Source organism: Punica granatum, chromosome 1 (assembly GCF_007655135.1).
Source record: "Punica granatum isolate Tunisia-2019 chromosome 1, ASM765513v2, whole genome shotgun sequence".
NCBI lineage: Eukaryota > Viridiplantae > Streptophyta > Magnoliopsida > Myrtales > Lythraceae > Punica > Punica granatum.
Window position 1 is genome coordinate 3,260,417 of NC_045127.1, and position 16,698 is coordinate 3,277,114.

At 41.7% G+C, this 16,698-nt stretch overlaps 3 protein-coding genes across 6 annotated transcripts; 1 reads left to right on the top strand and 2 right to left on the bottom strand.

The window, feature by feature from the left end:
* Nucleotides 1-1,400: 1,400 nt before the first annotated feature.
* On the bottom strand, nucleotides 1,401-3,956 carry LOC116192893 (cold-responsive protein kinase 1-like). 4 transcript variants are annotated; one of them, XM_031521588.1, is made up of 7 exons: nucleotides 3,638-3,956; nucleotides 3,300-3,510; nucleotides 3,075-3,188; nucleotides 2,798-3,008; nucleotides 2,465-2,702; nucleotides 2,209-2,359; nucleotides 1,401-2,022 (listed from the first exon to the last, which is right to left on the bottom strand). In XM_031521588.1, the coding sequence occupies exons 2-7, from the start codon at nucleotides 3,423-3,425 to the stop codon at nucleotides 1,636-1,638; spliced, it is 1,227 nt and encodes a 408-aa protein (XP_031377448.1). In that variant the 5' UTR covers nucleotides 3,426-3,510; nucleotides 3,638-3,956; the 3' UTR covers nucleotides 1,401-1,635. The 4 variants fall into 4 exon arrangements, with proteins under 4 accessions (XP_031377448.1, XP_031377449.1, XP_031377451.1 ...); XM_031521589.1 differs by having other exon boundaries at nucleotides 3,075-3,190; nucleotides 3,300-3,495; nucleotides 3,638-3,955; XM_031521591.1 differs by having other exon boundaries at nucleotides 3,300-3,415; nucleotides 3,638-3,734.
* Nucleotides 3,957-9,148: 5,192 nt separating this feature from the next.
* On the bottom strand, nucleotides 9,149-12,455 carry LOC116213939 (protein DJ-1 homolog B). Its single transcript, XM_031549097.1, has 8 exons — nucleotides 12,263-12,455; nucleotides 11,962-12,162; nucleotides 11,572-11,721; nucleotides 11,272-11,454; nucleotides 10,885-10,965; nucleotides 10,271-10,471; nucleotides 10,040-10,180; nucleotides 9,149-9,593 (listed from the first exon to the last, which is right to left on the bottom strand). Exons 1-8 carry the CDS (start codon nucleotides 12,422-12,424, stop codon nucleotides 9,387-9,389), a joined length of 1,326 nt encoding a protein of 441 aa, XP_031404957.1. The 5' UTR covers nucleotides 12,425-12,455; the 3' UTR covers nucleotides 9,149-9,386.
* Nucleotides 12,456-12,820: 365 nt separating this feature from the next.
* Nucleotides 12,821-15,989, top strand: LOC116213944 (probable beta-1,3-galactosyltransferase 14). The gene is made up of 7 exons (XM_031549111.1): nucleotides 12,821-13,380; nucleotides 13,799-13,951; nucleotides 14,030-14,112; nucleotides 14,213-14,312; nucleotides 14,841-14,954; nucleotides 15,338-15,480; nucleotides 15,646-15,989. The coding sequence occupies exons 1-7, from the start codon at nucleotides 13,028-13,030 to the stop codon at nucleotides 15,729-15,731; spliced, it is 1,032 nt and encodes a 343-aa protein (XP_031404971.1). The 5' UTR covers nucleotides 12,821-13,027; the 3' UTR covers nucleotides 15,732-15,989.
* The last annotated feature ends 709 nt before the right edge of the window (nucleotides 15,990-16,698 follow it).

The window sequence follows — 16,698 nt, forward strand, 5'->3', positions numbered from 1 at the left end:
CTCGTGCCACCGTGACCGCCATAGCTGGGGCTTCGGGGGTTACCGCCAAGCCCGTGACCACCGTAAGCGCTCCCTTGTCCGATTCCCTTTCCTTTGCCTCTATTTTTTGCTTTTCCACCGTAGTTATTTCCGCGATAATCAATCCTTCCACGACTGTCGGTGTAGTGGACTTCGGCCGGAGGTGGTCCAAGGATTCCGGAGAGAGGAGCTGGAGTCAGCTGCTGCGATTGCTCGCGGGTAGTAGTGTACGACCGCCGTTCTTCATGCCCCATGAGCAATGAGGTGAGTTCATCAATGCTCATCGTCACCATTGCATCTGATTTAGCTAGAATAAGTGGCTCCCATTCAGGACCCAATCCGGTATAGATTCGTCGATTAACTTCTGTTGGAGTTTTGGGTTTTCCAATTTGAGCAAAACTGAGGGCATTCTTCTTAACATCGTTGATAAATTCCAGCATTGGTTTTGATCCTTTTTGCAGGCCACGCCACTGTTGCTCCAGAAGGTCTTCTTGGGCGGCCGTCTGACTGAGAAATGCGGTCTCCAGAGAGTGCCAGGCCTCATGAGAAGTCTTGGCAGAAAGGATGGTGAAGCCGATTTCTTCAGTCACCGCTAGCATGATGTAGGTGAGTGTAAATTTGTCTTTAGACGTCCACTGCAAGTGCTCTGGATTCTGTAAAATGCTGCCATCTGGTCCTGTGATTGTTCTGTCAGGTTCTGATACTCGTCCTTCGGCATAGGGAAGAAGCTCGTAGGTTTCGAGTGGAGGGCTCATAATACCCTTTCAAAACATGTAATTTCGGCTATTTAATTTGACCTGAATAGTGGGGATTGAGGAGGGAAGATTGAGGGTTGAAGTTAGGTCAACCATAAGGAACAAATGATTAAGAGGATCAGGAAGAGAATTGAGATAGGTTAGCCTAGTTAAGATCGACTGTATAGCTCGATCGTAGGTTCTGATACCATATGAGATTAGATGAATTGGGCTGAAACCTCAACTTACTGTTGGAGGTGTTCTGTATTGAATTGAATAGAGTTGTACATAACATATTTTAGGAAAGAAATAAATGCAGAATAATTACATAATTATGATACAATAACTATATTAGAAAGGCTAGAATTTGAAATCACTATTTCCTCTATTACTCGCCATGTGTCCCAGGAAAATTCGAGCCCCTGATTTTTATTCTTCTTTTTCCCCGCCGGTGAAGATAAGTGAATTTCGCCTGAACGTTCGAATCCGACGAACAGGTCAGGAAGGGCACAAGTTTTGACGGAAGAGAAGAGTAATAAGTCTGCCGAGGACAGTTGTAAAGGACCCACACAAGGTTTGACACGAGACCTATTAACTGCGTTGCGAGTCAACTAACAAAAGTCGAAAAAGCATTATGTCCATTGACAATTTGTAAGGAGATGCAATCACTTCATTGCTTTAGAATTGTTCATGACACTTGATACATAAATTTTTTTCATGCAGAAAATTTTTAAGATACTCTATAAAGCTCCTCTACAGTCATTTTATGGATCAACAACACGAGAGTCGTGTAAGAACAAGAATCAGATTCTACCGAGAACTTCGTACATTTGCAGCTTCGCACACAAGATGCTAAAATAATGATCACTATAGTTGAGAGTCTTTATCTGCGATCATAAATGGAGTTGAAGGTCATTGTGGCGAATGAGGTGATCGCATCTTTGGACGAGAACAATGAGTTCTCTGCCTTTCCTGAGCCAGAAGATTTCGTGCAAGAAGAGTCCTTGGATTTGTCTCGATCTTTCAAAATTGTTCTGTGGCCCATGAACGCTGTAATTAGGCCTGGTCTCGATATCTTCTTCCCTTCTAAATCCAACTCACCCTTCAGCATCTCGACTACGGTAGACATGGAAGGACGGAGCTTAGGCATCTCTTGAGTGCAAAGGAGACCGATCTTTAAGTATCTACAGGCTTCCTCGGGGTCAAAATTTTCATGCATTGACTTGTCAATTAATCTCAAGAGCTCCCCCTGTTTGTGCAGTTCCCATGCCTACAACAGTTATGCAGCAGTTCAATAAATGCGCATATATCGTTAGCATCACAGACCTGGGCAGACCTTGGCCTTTGCGACCTGGTCCAAGTTTGGCAAGCTTGGTAAAGGCATAAGGTACCCAGGCCGGGCGTTGTTAGTAAGTTAAGACTAATTATCGAGTCATGTGGCAAAGGGTCAATATACTAGTTCAAGAAGATATGGTTCTTCAGGCGTTGCTTCCTTCCACATGTTGCGTCTCCCGCTAACAATCTCCAAGATTAGTATGCCGAAACTGTATACATCGGCTTTTCTTGTCAATTGACCTCTTAGAGCGTACTCAGGCGCCAAATAACCCCTACATTCACAAAAGTGGAAAAGGTAAAAATAAGGACAATACTGCACTGTTTCGAGGCTAACACATATTAAAACCGATGGCGAGGACAAGAATATCATGACTCACGTTGTTCCAGCAACCCGAGTGCTGATGTGGGTCATGTTGGAAGGGAAAAGCTTGGCAAGTCCGAAATCAGAAATTTTCGGCTTGAAGTTACCATCAAGCAGGACATTGCTCGCCTTTATATCTCTATGCACAATGTGAGGCCTGACTTCCTCGTGAAGGAATGCAAGACCTTGTGCAATCCCGATGCAGATTCCACGCCTTGTGTCCCAGGAAAATTCGACCTCCCTATTTTTCCCACCTGTAAGTAGAAGTGAATCCCGCCTGTGAATATTTGAATGCAATGAACGGGTCGGGAAGGGCACAAGGTTTAACAGAAGAGTTGAGCAAATCTACTGAGGAGAGTTTTCGAGAGGCTGTTGTTCTCGAGGTAGCCATAGACCAAAATCCGATGGTTTCCTTCGACACAACAACCGTACAGTTTAATCAAATTTTCATGCTCAATCTCTGCAATAGTTGTTATCTCGGTCAAGAACTCCCGAACTCCTTGCTTCGATTCAGCTGAGAGTACCTTTATAGCAGCTAAAGTCCCATCTCGAAGGACTCCCTGCACATTTAAAGAAAAATCAACTTTTGGTTTACCGAAGAGGATCCTCATGGCCGATTATACTACCTTGTAGACCGATCCAAAACCGCCTTCTCCGATCTTATTGTCAGGACTGAAATTATCAGTGGCCCTGCATAGCTCTTGGTAAAGGTACTGTCTCGTGTTCTGAATGCCCGAAACCTCTAAACAAGTTCAATAGAGAAGAATCAACAAAGAGCTTTTACAAAAGAATCATACCAACACAATGGATCAAATGAATATACAGTGATGGGACGGAGAAAAGCTACTTACCTTCATCGACCTCTGTTGTTCGTATGACCGAGGGAACCCCACTACTGCGCTTTGGAAACAAACAACAGCAAGGCATCGCTCGATATCTCCACCCCTCAGACAGATCAAGATCGAGTCTTGCAGCATAAAGAAACAATACCAGAACGAAGCTCGTCACTTTGATCTCATTACACAAGTCGTGCCGGTGCCATGGCACCTGAGGATTCAACAACTCCAAGGAAAAGACCGAATCATCACAACAAAGCAATCAATATTATCGACCAAACTATTGAGCACATGCATTTGACAATTCAAAAGTTATGAAATAGTTGAAAGCCTCCAAAGGGACATTGACTTACTGTTGGGTTCCTGGGAAAGGCAGGGAAATGGAAACCTCGGACCCCCACCACGAAGAAGATGATCGATCTTCCTCAGAAAATAGCAACTTTGCTTTAAGCGCTTTCACTCTCTAATCTATGCTTACAGAAGCAGAGATGACGATGGATAAGACATGTCTTTCATGGGATCTGGCAAGGTCCCGACCAGAGACTGAAAACCTCCTCAAAGGGTCAAAGTCCCTGCATTCTTTAGAAGGGAATTAGGACCGTGACCAGGAACCATAATATCAGTTTTCGGTTGAGAATATTTAAGAGATTATAATGATTACTCTGATAGCACCTGGTTCATCCCGGGCTGACCGGCGATTGTTGAACATCTGGGTAACGTATTCAGAAGAAGACAACCAACATTGCCGTGCTGCCCGGGGGATCAAAAGTTCAGAAACTTCATTTTCGTCCCTCAACTTTCTTGTTATTCCTCTACAGCCTATTCACTTTCCTTTGATATTCAATCCAGACCTCTGCGCTGCAGTGGACTTTTCTTCACGGTCCGTTATAAATCCTTATCTACCGAGAATTAGAGGGGAAAAAAAAGTATAATAAATCTCTGAAAATTATTTGGCGAAAAGTCATGAGGTTTTTAATGGTGCGTTTGGTTTCAGAGTTAAAATAACTTTGATTTTGATTGTAGAAAATGACAAATGTTATGTAGTGTATTGAGTTAAAGTTAAAGTTAAAATTTTTGACTTGAGAAATGTGTATTTTTGTTGTGTAGTGGGTTGAGTTAAAATTAAAGTTAAAATTTTTGTGATTTTAACCCTGAAAACAAACGGGTCATAACTGACTCAGCTTGACCTCCCAATTTGGACGTCCATTTGGCTCTTACTCACGGGATGATTTTCATGAGTTCTGGATCCCCGGACACACTGCATGTAAAGTCCATTCATATAGACAGGGACGGATCATTTTTTTTTTCGAGAAGGCAAAATTAAAAGAAAGGTAAAGGAAAATTAAAATTGTTAAAGCCAAGGAAGGAGGGATACAACAATTTCATATAAAAATAAGGGAAATTTACCTAAAATGTTCCATGGTTTATTAGTTTTGTTAAATCTATCATATATATTTTTTTTGTTAAATCTATCACATGGTTTACTTTTTGCATCAAATCTATCACGGCGTTATCTTTTCCGTCAACATCTAACGGTCGTGCTGACGTGGCACGTGGAGAGATAGTGGGCCACACTTGCCACGCGAGCGCCACGTCTGCACGACCATTAGATGTCGACGGAAAAGAAAACACCGTGATAGATTTGATGCAAAAAGTAAACCATGAGATAAATTTGATAAAAAAAATATATGATAAATTTGACAAAATGAATAAATCATAGATTATTTTAATGGCAAACTTGTTAGGATATATAGAGAATATGTAACTTTTCCCAAGTCCAAGAGGAGCATCCCTGGGGATCCGTCCCTACACATAGAGCTCAGTTTGCTAGTCGTTGCGTCAGACTTTTGTGGTTAATTTTTCTTTTTCGATGGTCCAACAAATGATAAATTTCGTGTGATGAAATTGGCATTGGAAATACTTTGAAGTGATCAAAGGGACTATCCTTAATGAGCCTTCCCATGCGGAAAGTTTGACAGTATTGTTACGGAAACAAAAATACTGCAGTATAATTGTTGAAAAAATAAGTGTTGATTTTAGAATAAGTAAAAACGTTTGGGAGGTAACAATTGAAACTGATAAAATTAAAATTAATACTTAAAAAAAAAGAATAAATGGAAATAATTTTTATAAACACCTATCGACTTGCTAGAAAAGATCACATTTATAACCGTAAAAAAATTAGACAAATCATGATTTAAAATAAATTCATCAAACACTGCTTGTACTTAAAATTTAATAAAATAAACACTTATTCAATCGTTACCCTACTTCCAACCAAAGGAAACCCAGTCCAAGTCCACCTATTTTCATTACTAGACATCTTTTCCTTCTTTTCCTCTCAAGTTTTTAAATGAAATAAATTATTTTTACATCTATTTTCTGCATACATAGGTGTATGTATCAGTATTATATGGTACGACCAAACAGAATGCAAACTTGGTAATAATCTCATTCAGAATTTCTTATGCATCGATCCCAACCGGTCGCGCCCGATTTCCCATCAAAAGAAGCCCGATATTCATGTAAAGAACACAACTCTATATGAACTAAGTCAAGTCAAAAAAGCATTATGTTTTATTGACAAGGTCGCGGCTCATTTATTGTAAGGAAATGCAAACGACAATGCTTTAAAACGAAGTCAAAGATCATCATGGCGAATGCTGCGGTCGCATCTTTCAACAGCAAGGACCATTTTTCTTCCTTGCGAAATCCAGAAGGTCAGGAAGGTGAATCCTTGGAATGTAGTGAAAAATTGTACACAGGCAAGAGGTTTATTGAGTAATAAATACAAAAATCACATCGTATCTACCAATATTAACCTTTTAGATTAGATAATTGTGTCATCTCAAAAACTCATATTGTATCATAGAGCAGGTCTGACACGCCACGCAAGCGTGTGTTGATCCAATGGTGTGGTAGGTGCCTCATGTACCGTTCATGCAACAAGTAATAGCATTTCCCTGCTTTCTAATATGAAGTCAGAAGGCCTTAAATTGGGAGCAAATATTCGGTGAGTATTACGCAGTCATTTGGCTATATAACACCTAATCAAAATGTTTAAAAATAAAAAACTGACCCACAACGGTTCACAAACCCTCACTTATAAACATTTTAATAGTTATTATTCATCCAAAATATTTTCTCTTAAATTGGACGAATCATAAAACCTTGATTATGTCAGCCTTTTCCCGATGTCAATATATCCAACTGCTAGAAATGTGCAGTAGGATTAGGAAATGTTAGATCAATTTGTACGTACTTAGTAGTAACAGAGTCTAATATATCTGAAACACATACCAAACTCGGTGAATCACAAGTAATGTTGGGACGGTTTCTCTCCTATATGGAGAATGGTGAGAGCGGGTATTGAAGATAATCCCACATCGAAAAGTTGAAAGGAAATCTATAAGTTTATAAGAGATAATGGTTCAGCAACCCATTACCTTAAATTTTTGGGTTGCGGATGGGCCCAAGCCCATGTAAGACCGAGGACGCACACACGTTATGTGTGGAAACCCACACCACTCCAGGCCCGAGTGTAGTAACTCGTAGCTAGTGAAAGTCCTAACAATTGGTATCCGAGTCCGGAAGTGGAAGCACAGCTCGAAGTCCTCCACATAGTCGAGAAATTGGGAAAATTGTTGGGACGGTTTCTCTCCTATATGGAAAATGGTGAGATAATGGTTCATCAACTCATTAGCTTAAACTTTTAGGTTGCGAATGAGCCCAAGCCCATGTAAGACCGAGGACGCTCACACGTTATGTGTGGAAACCCACACCACTCCAGGCCTGAGTGTAGTAACTCGTGGCTAGTGAAAGCCCTAACAATTGGTATCCGAGTCCGGAAGTGGACGCCCGGCTCGAAGTCCTCTACATAGTCGAGAAAGGGAGAGAATTGTTGGGACGGTTTTTCTTCTATATGGAAAATGGTGAGAGCGGGTGTTGAAGGTAATCCCACGAAAAGTTGAAAGGAAATCCATAAGTTTATAAGAGATAATGGTTCAGCAACCCATTAGCTTAAACTTTTGGGTTGCGGATGGGCCCAAGCCCATGCAAGCCCGTTGATTTTTCCTAACAAGTAAATGGCAAAACAATTTCTTTTGTCACTTCGTGTAGACAAATAATTCATATGATCCATATATAACAATGTAAAAATGAACAAAGAAGCTCATGATTCGGACAACCGTCTTCCGCCGACCTGCCATCTCCAGTGATAATCTCCTGGGTGCCTAGAACATTATCTGGGGCTCGATTATTCATTCGCCTCGAAGCATGCATGATCCGGTAGAAAGAGCTGTTTCCAGTTGAGAATTCAGGTGTAATTAGCTTTACTTTTCTTTTCATCAGCACCATCCCTGAGGCCACCGTTTCTACCATGTCTTCTTTCTCGTACCTAGAATAGCTGAAGCTGCCACTGCCGGCTGTGTAGGGGGCTTCTTCTCCCTCTTCCGCTCCATCATCGGCCTCGACAGCAGTCCTCTCCGGCTTGCACATGCAGGGGAAGCTGCTGGCTGGGTACTCCTGTTGATTCGGAATACTGTTGGGGCCAAAAAGAAGGGTTAGAGGAGCGGCACCTTCGCCTGATAAGTCTTCGTCCTCAGCTGGGAAGATCCCATCTTAGGTTCGATGGAGTTGAGCTGAGGTACTTCTGCTCAAGGGACTCTTCTGGACGTTCCCGAGCCAGCAGGGGAGATGCACATCCCCAGTTATTGGTGCCCCATTTGATGGATGTCGAGGAGTTCTAAACTCCATTATCATATGCCTGTGCATCGTACTCCTCCTGTGCATTTTTTTTTTTATGGATTTTACTCATCTCTTTGGAGTCTTCGACGAGAAGAAAAGCTCTCAAATATAAAGGAGAGAGGACTAAGATGATCATCTCAAGTCCGGACGATGACTCCCGGAGCATGACAATGGTCATCTTCAAGGTTGAGAGTGTCATTTTCTCATACTTAATAATACTCGCAAGGCATCTCCAAGTGAGGAAGATTGGCGCCATATGAATCTCTCACTATCCAAACAGAAGAAACTCATCTTTAAAGACTGTTTAATTGCGTACTATGACTATGAGCACCCCGAATTCGATGTATTCCCATATAGATTTCGAAAATCATTAAAATCCTAGTACACGGTCGGAACCTGGAACACATCGATCTTCTATTCCCAGAGCCATAAGAAGATGCACTGGCATCACACACGATTGCAAATATTAGCGGGAGTCGTTCATTGCACACATATGTCAATGAGTCGCAATATCATCGACATATGAATCCTCCTTAGATACCATAAGAACGTTAATTTTGAACATATTTTTCTCATCATCAATGTAATTCCTTTGGTGAACTATTTCGACTGGGTTAATTAGATTATCGAAAAATCATAGGGGGAGGACTAGGTGGAGCTGAAGCATTTTTATTCGCAGTAGTGTGTTAAGTCGATGAATTTGCTGAAGAAGCCGAAAAGATCGAACATACCTTATTATGGAGCAATATTAATTACGTGTGCATCCCCACTTCTAGTCCTCGAGCTCCACAGGGGGCCAATTCCAATCACCTCCTCACGAGGAGGCTGCGGCAATTCAGAAATTACGGGGCAGACACACATAACATAACAACAATACATGCAAGACTTGCCCGTTTGATTTACCAATTAAAATCACAAAAATTTTAACTTTAACTTTAACTCAACATACTACACAATCATTTGTCTTTTTTTCACGATCAAAATCAAAGTTACTTTAACTATGAAACCAAACGCACCAGAAAATATCATTACGTGTGTCTGACCCATAATTTCTGAACGCATCAGTTGTTAGAAACTGCTTCATCGAGCTTTCTCATCCGGGCCCATTGCACCCCGTGTAAGAAATAAAATTTTACTTTTGACTAAGCCGTATATTAAGATAGTCTTCTTGACAATCCGAGTCTTAACACTGGTAAAAATGACCAGAGCAAGCCCCTTGAGGCTTGGAGGTGGTTCTATGGCTACAGTACACACAAAGCAAAAAGCAGGAAAATGACATGTGTGCATGGACAGAAGGAACTCGTACTCGATTACGGATCTTAAGATCATATTGCGAAGGCCACATTGGGAATGGATCTACTGTTGAACAAAGAGCATGACCTTTGCAAGCTCAAGGGCCTTCTCACGCCCCAAGAACTTCTCCACTATAGCTAATGCAAACTCCATTGTTGTTCCGGGCCCTCTGCTGGTTATGAGGTTCCCATCAACTACCACCCTATTCTCGGCTTCGCTGGGATCTGATAGCTTGCTGCACATCGCAGGGAACGCTGTGGCCTTCTTGCCCTGAGAATCGTTAAGAGGTAGAGGATTTAAGAAAGTCACATGGAAATGAGAAATTATGAGAGAAAAGGAAACTATGACGTCAAGGGGAATACTTCGATGTGCAGTACAGGAATGTGCAATCGATACAGATTCATGACAAGTGAAACGGGCAAATTAAAATGAAAACAACCAATTGAAGAAATCAAATGCAATATCAATGAGGCCCTAGAATCCGAGTAATCTTGACTATTTGCAAGCTGCGTGAGGCATAGCATAGATATGTCGTTTGTCCTCTTCGAGCGAGATTTCGCACTGGCAATGTTCTTAGATGTACATTCATCATTCCTCTCCCTCTCATTCATTTTCCCAATAACAAATTTGCAACACTTATAAGCCCCTAATCAAAACAAATTTTAACAGACATATCGATAGAGAGAGTGGACTAATGCATATATTCTTAGAAATACCTTGAGCAAGCCATGGGGCTCGAGGACTAGAGCTGGGGATGCACACATTGCTCCATAAGGTCTATTTGATTCTTTTTGCTTCTTCAGCAAATCCACCAGCTTCTCACACTTTGCAAATGCTTGAGCTCCACCTAATCCTCCCTATCATAACCCAATTAAAAGATTTCGTCGGAAGGAATCAAAATGATGAGAATAATGTCTAAATTGAAGCATGTGATAACAAAATCTTACAGGCAACACAATAAGATCGTAGGAAAGCTTTGCAGCCTCATCAAGGAGTGTGTCCGCAACCAGTTTCACTTTACGAGATGCTTCAATTTCTAGCTTATCCTGGACAGAAGCCACCACAACATTTGCTTTTGCGCGCCTTAGTACATCAATGATAATAACAGCTTCCATTTCCTCAGTACCATCAGCTATAGGTACAAGTATCTGAAAAGGGAAAAGAAAAATAAAAATGACCATCAGACGCAAACCAACTTGAGTCAACACAACGTGATGCTATGGGCATTTCATATAGTTGATTTGTCGCCTTATATAGAGAATATAAACCTAAATGTGAACAATCAAAAAATTTTCAGGCCAAAAGATTTGGTCATATATATGAACTGCAGCTCACTAAACAGACATCACATATCTCAATTCATTATGAGCAAGCAAGAAACAAGCTCTCTGATACAACAGCCACTACACATGAAGGAGAGTGGGGAGATTAGAGGAAGCCTTCATAGAGGAATCACAGTGAAGCTTGGAGAGACACGAGTAAAGTAGAGCATAAATTCCAAAATCATAAAAAGAGGAAAGTTTGGAAAATGAGAAACATCTTGAAAGACCCCAAGTCACACCTGAGGGGATTTGTCACATGTCCATTCCATTGAATTTCTTTCTGCTATTGTATAGTCATCCCCATGGTTAGGGCGCATCACCTGCATACAGAGGTCCCAGGGACATATAAGTGACATGGAACAAAGGGCCGAAAAATTCCAACAAAAGACTGAAGTGACTTAACTTGGATATCTATATATGCTAGAGGAAAATTCTTAGTTATAACAAGAACATTTTCCTAAGAATTGGCCACATCATAGCATGAAAGATGTAGCCACAACCCATCTCAGTTCCATTTGATTGGTTGCAAAGTCTTTTAAAGACATAATCTCCCTTTGAACACTAAAATTCCCAAGAGAGACAGTTATCTAAGATTAGTGAAAGAAAATTCCTGAAGGGAAAGTTACCAGTGGCCCAGCAACTTCATATGCTTTATCTTTTCCACACAATTGCTCGATCAATGAAACGGCATACTCCATGGTGGTGCCAGGTCCACGACTGGTCACCACGTTGCCGTCTTGCTGCACTCTCGATTCGACAGTTGTAGCAGAAGATGCTAATTGTTCCATGAATGACGGGTAACAAGTTGCCTGACATAATCCAATGCACCACCACAGTAAATCCAGTTATTTCTTCCACAAGCAGCCCTCAAAGTCGCCATTTTCAGTAACATTCCAAGTACTATCAACTGATAGTAAACTGCTTACTTTCAACCCCTTGAGCAAGCCCCACGATCCCAACGCCACTGCCGGGGACGCACAGACTGCGGCGTAAAGACGACCATCTGCTGCTTGTTTATTCATCATGCTTTCCAAAATTTTACAGTCCCGAAGATTGGTAGCACCTGGCATTCCTCCCTGAATCAAAGGTTTTGTGTGATAAGCTAAAACCGACCGAGACGTTACTTTCAAGGGCCTAACAACACAGATCCACGGGATGGTACTCTCAAAAGCTTCAGCAAACATTCATGGCGTCAATTCAATTCACTCGATTTCCATATTAATCTTATAGTATAATTTCCAGGCAGAGACGGGCATCAAGCTCGTTCAACTTCTACGATAGAAATTAATTTGCAGAGAGAGGGACAGAGTAGATACAGGGAGAGAGATGAGATCGAAGACGATCTCGGCGCAATCAGAGATCAAAGCATCGGCGACTATCTTCACTCCGTGGCACGCGTCGACGCAGAGCTGCTTCTCGACGGAGCCAACGGTGACGTCGGCGCCGGCCCTCCGCAGCACGTCGATCGTGATCACCGCCTCCATCGGCTCGGTCCCGTTCGCCACCGGAACCAACACCTGCGGACAAATTCATTCGCGAGGGACAAAGTCAAACAAATTCAATCAACAGCACTACAGTCTAAACTTCATGCAATCGAGGAAAGATGAGTAAAATTGCCTTCTTGGAAGGGGAAGCCATTGACGAAGCCGAAGCAGATATGGAGAAGTTGGAGCGCTTCTTCGGGTAGGAGGATAGTCTGCAAGCAGGGAGAGCGAGGTGGTTGCTCTTTGGTAAGAGAAGACAGTGAGGAAAGAGTGAAACTATACGGCTAAGTGCCATTTGGGCTCAGGTGGCTCTATAGCCTATCCGCCATTGACGGAGCTCAGCTCAGAGATCCATCGCGACTTCATGAGCTCGAGCTCTGTTGGATGGAAAAATTGTGTGTTCCCGGCGCACTACACCTTCTCCAAGTGGAGATTATGTGGGTCCCACCTTACAGGATACAGAAACCAGTGGACCGGGCGTAGGCAGTAAGGAGAGAGGTGAAGGGTTGAGGACACGCTACCATGGGCCAGAACAAAGTGTTAGGCCCATGGGCCGACAATAACTTCTTCGCTCGGAAGTTGGAAGGCTGTAAATGAAATTTAAATAAAGATGAAGGACTTTTTTTGTAAGTTTCGGAAGTTCTTCAAATAGTTGTTTTGCAACTGAGCCCTTGCTGCCTTTACGGTTACTCCGTCATCTTCAGTCGTCAGCTCCTCTCCCGAAGCAAAGGAAACTGCTGAATCAGAGGGAACTTGGATTTTCATCACTCCGGGCGCTATTCCCCCCTCAATACCTCCCGGGCGGACTCCGATGCATGAGACACAGCACAGGGATCTTTGCCTGTCAGATCTCTCCCTGTAAGATCTCATTTGGCTGTTTCTAAGCGGGAACCAAGCCATGCCTTCATCTCCCAAATTGCTCCACCACGGCCGCCCGGCGCCGCGCAGATCGACGGTCGTTGTGCTGGCCACCTGCCTCCTCATCGGATTCTCCGGCTTCATTTTCGGTCTCACGGCGATTTTCAGCTCAAGTCGGTACAAATGCCCCGCTGCTGAGCCTCGATCGGTGCGTGTTGTTTGGGAGAGAGAAGGCGGTGGCAGCGACGGGATATTCGCGAGCGGTGGAGCTGAGAATGTGAAGAGGCATAAGGTGATGGGGTTTGTTGGTATTCAGACCGGATTTGGATCCGCCGGACGACGGAGATCGCTGCGGCGGACTTGGATGCCCTCCGATCGGCAAGGCCTTAAACGGTATTTGTTACCTTAAGCTGGAACTTCCATTTGGTTATACATGCATTTGTGAATCGTAGATTAAAATGTCGTGTCTGATTTGAAGTTGATGATTGGAATTCGGCACCGTCAAAATGAATCAAACCTTGAAGTTGGATGATAAGATCTCTGCGATATAACGAAGCTTAAGTTTTAGTTTTACAGCTGTGCTGATGAGCAATGCTGAAGGGCGTTGCAGTTGTATGAGCGGAGCTCTTTGAGTTCTAACTTATCCCGAGCTCGCATTCCACAAGCGCGAAATCCTTTGTAGAACTCATTGTTGAGATGGAAAATCTCATATGTGTTTCTGTTTAATACGTGCAAAATCTCGTGGTTTGGATACCTTAGTAGAAGTAGAAACTTAATGCTGGCGTTGAAAGATTTTCATAATTGTTTGCAGCTTGGAAGAATCCACTGGATTGGCCTTCAGGTTTGTCATCGGAAGAACCAAAGACAAATCAAAGATGTCGGAGCTCAAAAAGGAAGTGGCAGAATATGATGACTTCGTGCTGTTGGACATCGAAGAGCAATACAGTATGCTCCCATACAAAACGTTAGTGCTGAGATAACGAGGTTGTTTTTCCATGTCCCTTATGATCTGCTGAAGTTCATCTGCTGTTATTGATTGCAGGCTAGCTTTCTTTAAAGCTGCCTACGCTCTCTTTGATTCCGAGTTTTATGTTAAGGCTGACGATGATATATATCTGAGACCAGGTAATTGTTTATCTAAAGCACGTGTAAATTTATTTAATCCTCATATCGCTATTGTTGGATCCCTTGATGACCTTGCGATTGAAATTTATCAATCTTCCAGATCGCCTTTCGCTGCTTTTAGCAAAAGAGAGAAGTCATTCTCAAACTTATATTGGATGCATGAAGAAAGGGCCAGTTTTCACAGATCCCAAGCTCAAATGGTTAGTTATTTTATGCTTAATGAGATGCAGCCTTCGTATTTATACTTGGTGCTGCTAATTTCTTATTTTCTTTCTAACTGCTAGCACCAGAAATGTATGTTTGTATAACATTGCTATGAAAGATGACTTCTGATTTTGGCCATGCTATATTAGGAACATTTGATATGGCCTCTGAGTTGTGCCAAATATTATATACATACAAAGATGGAGTGTGCATTGCTATAGGGTAGAGATCTAGGAGATACTAATATGAGTATATGATTTCCTAAAATACCATGGATTTCTCTAGGATAATCTATCAAATTCTTATATCCGGAAGTTAAAGACATGCGGTTACTCCATCTAAGTGATGTATTGAAACTTGGCCACATTTACATCCACAAGCAATGTTAGTAGAGAAGTTTTACTTCTGTACTATGTAAAAGAATTGGAACATTTTGTGAGGCCATGGGAGAGTTAATGAATTGATTTTAGTAAGTTATATAATCTTCTTTCTCTGCTGATATAATCAATTAATGGTTCATGCAGGTTTGAGCCAAAGGGCCACATGCTTGGCAGTGAGTACTTCCTGCATGCCTATGGTCCAATCTACGCTCTTTCTGCTGATGTTGTTTCAAGTTTAGTTGCTCTTAGAAACAATAGGTGAGTTTTTCTTCAGGAGTGCATATATATAAAATAGAAACACGCCAAACTCTTTCATTTATTTGCATCAGTTTCAAAATTTCATGTCTACTTCTCTTAGCTTCATCACATTTCTAAATCTCATATAATGTTGAAGCTCTTGCTATGGTTGCTGTGATCACAAAATTTTTTTTTTTTTTTGCATGAAATGCTGCGATCACATTTGGCTGAATTTTAATTGAACTTAGAAGCTATTGACGTGAAGTTTTGGGAGCTGTAGGTTTCGCAATGGTTAATGACTCTTAACTTCGAAAGAAAATGAAGAGTATGACATGTAAGTTCTCGCCATTAATGGTTATCAAATAATTTATCTTTTTGTTTATTTTGTGTCCTTTGGAGAACAGTTTCCGAATGTTCAGCAATGAGGATGTTACAATTGGTGCATGGATGCTGGCGATGAATGTGAACCATGAGAATGAAAAAGCACTTTGCCAACCCGAGTGTACGACATCATCTATTGCTGTTTGGGACATACCAAAGTGTTCAGGTTAGTTTTATTGTATTGTATCTTAATGTTTTGCACTTATAGTTGAGGTTGGCATGCTATAAAAGGTTTACAGTAAAAGTGTCGCGTTTTAAGGTCTAATAAGAATTTGATAGTGTCTTCTGAGGTATGAAAATCCGATTATTAAGTCATAAATTCATCATTCAGGACTCTGCGAACCCGAGAAGAAATTACTGGAACTTCATCAAAAGGAGGTTTGCTCCAAGAGCCCAACAATGGAGCCTGATGAATAGTGATAGGATCACCAACTCGCGATACTATCACATGCAGATTTCTTGTACCATCTTAGTGCTTCTACCTCTGATTTTGCAATGTTTTTTTTGTCTCTGAAGGCTGACCAGGTACTATCGATATTGATTCATTTATCACTCGAGCCACACTCTTCACACTATACCTGTACAAACAATTTAGAGTAGCTGATAGTTCGTAGCGATGTAATCACCCTCCATTCTTGAGTTTTCAAGAGTGTATAATTTCTTCTCTTCTTATCACGAGGACTTTGCATGGAGCATTACTTCGTTACGTGGGCCTCCCCAAAAAAAAAAAAAAAAAAAAAAAAAAAGGGGCGTCGGCCGAAAAGGATCTGATAAGCTGGGATATGCCCTGGCTGGGGTAAATTTACCCTTTAACTGTCAGCCCAGCCGGCAGTCGGAACTGTTTTGCATTGAGGGGGCACCTAATTCGAATATTTATAGATTACAAATAAAGTGAAGATTAGAAGCAAATTTAAGCATGGAAAATTTACAGAAGATAGACGTGGGTCTTACGAGTTACGATTGTAATTTTATTGTCATCTTACAACTTCTGTTTTAAATGTAAATTTTTTTTATCAATAATGGTTGTAAAATTTTAATTCGGAAAAAGTAATCATAAGGGCTAACTTTGCAATTAAATATTGTATAATACAATGCAAAATTCGAATATTTCGGGTAAAATTTTGACTTTACGTCGAAGCAAATGCTCCTGAATGGATCTGATCATGGATAGGCCCGAGAACAAGGCAAGCTGGGTCAGGACCGTAGTTATCAGGGCAACTAAATAAAGCGAATCTGATCATTGATGGAAAGTGAATCTGATCGTGGATGGGACCGAAAACAAGGCATGCTGGGTCAGGACGGTAGTTATTTGGACAACTAGATAAAGTCCAGCCGGCCATGAACGAACCTCGTCAGCCCACCATTATTTATTAAGCTCGGCCGC

What these genes read in the sequence shown, in the direction of transcription:
- LOC116192893 (XM_031521588.1), bottom strand. Translation starts at nt 3,425, where the DNA reads ATGCTGCAAGACTCGATCTTGATCTGTCTGAGGGGTGGAGATATCGAG. An exon ending in GTTTTGGATCGGTCTACAAG is followed by an intron (nt 3,009 to 3,074) that starts GTAGTATAATCG and finishes TTAAATGTGCAG; the next exon opens with GGAGTCCTTCGAGATGGGAC. An exon ending in CCTCTCGAAAACTCTCCTCA is followed by an intron (nt 2,703 to 2,797) that starts GTAGATTTGCTC and finishes TTCTACTTACAG; the next exon opens with GTGGGAAAAATAGGGAGGTC.
- LOC116213939 (XM_031549097.1), bottom strand. Translation starts at nt 12,424, where the DNA reads ATGGCACTTAGCCGTATAGTTTCACTCTTTCCTCACTGTCTTCTCTTA. An exon ending in TCGATCTCATCTCTCTCCCT is followed by an intron (nt 11,722 to 11,961) that starts GTATCTACTCTG and finishes CCTTTGATTCAG; the next exon opens with GGAGGAATGCCAGGTGCTAC. An exon ending in ACGATCTTATTGTGTTGCCT is followed by an intron (nt 10,181 to 10,270) that starts GTAAGATTTTGT and finishes GGGTTATGATAG; the next exon opens with GGAGGATTAGGTGGAGCTCA.
- LOC116213944 (XM_031549111.1), top strand. Translation starts at nt 13,028, where the DNA reads ATGCCTTCATCTCCCAAATTGCTCCACCACGGCCGCCCGGCGCCGCGC. An exon ending in GATCGGCAAGGCCTTAAACG is followed by an intron (nt 13,381 to 13,798) that starts GTATTTGTTACC and finishes AATTGTTTGCAG; the next exon opens with CTTGGAAGAATCCACTGGAT. An exon ending in AGTATGCTCCCATACAAAAC is followed by an intron (nt 13,952 to 14,029) that starts GTTAGTGCTGAG and finishes TATTGATTGCAG; the next exon opens with GCTAGCTTTCTTTAAAGCTG.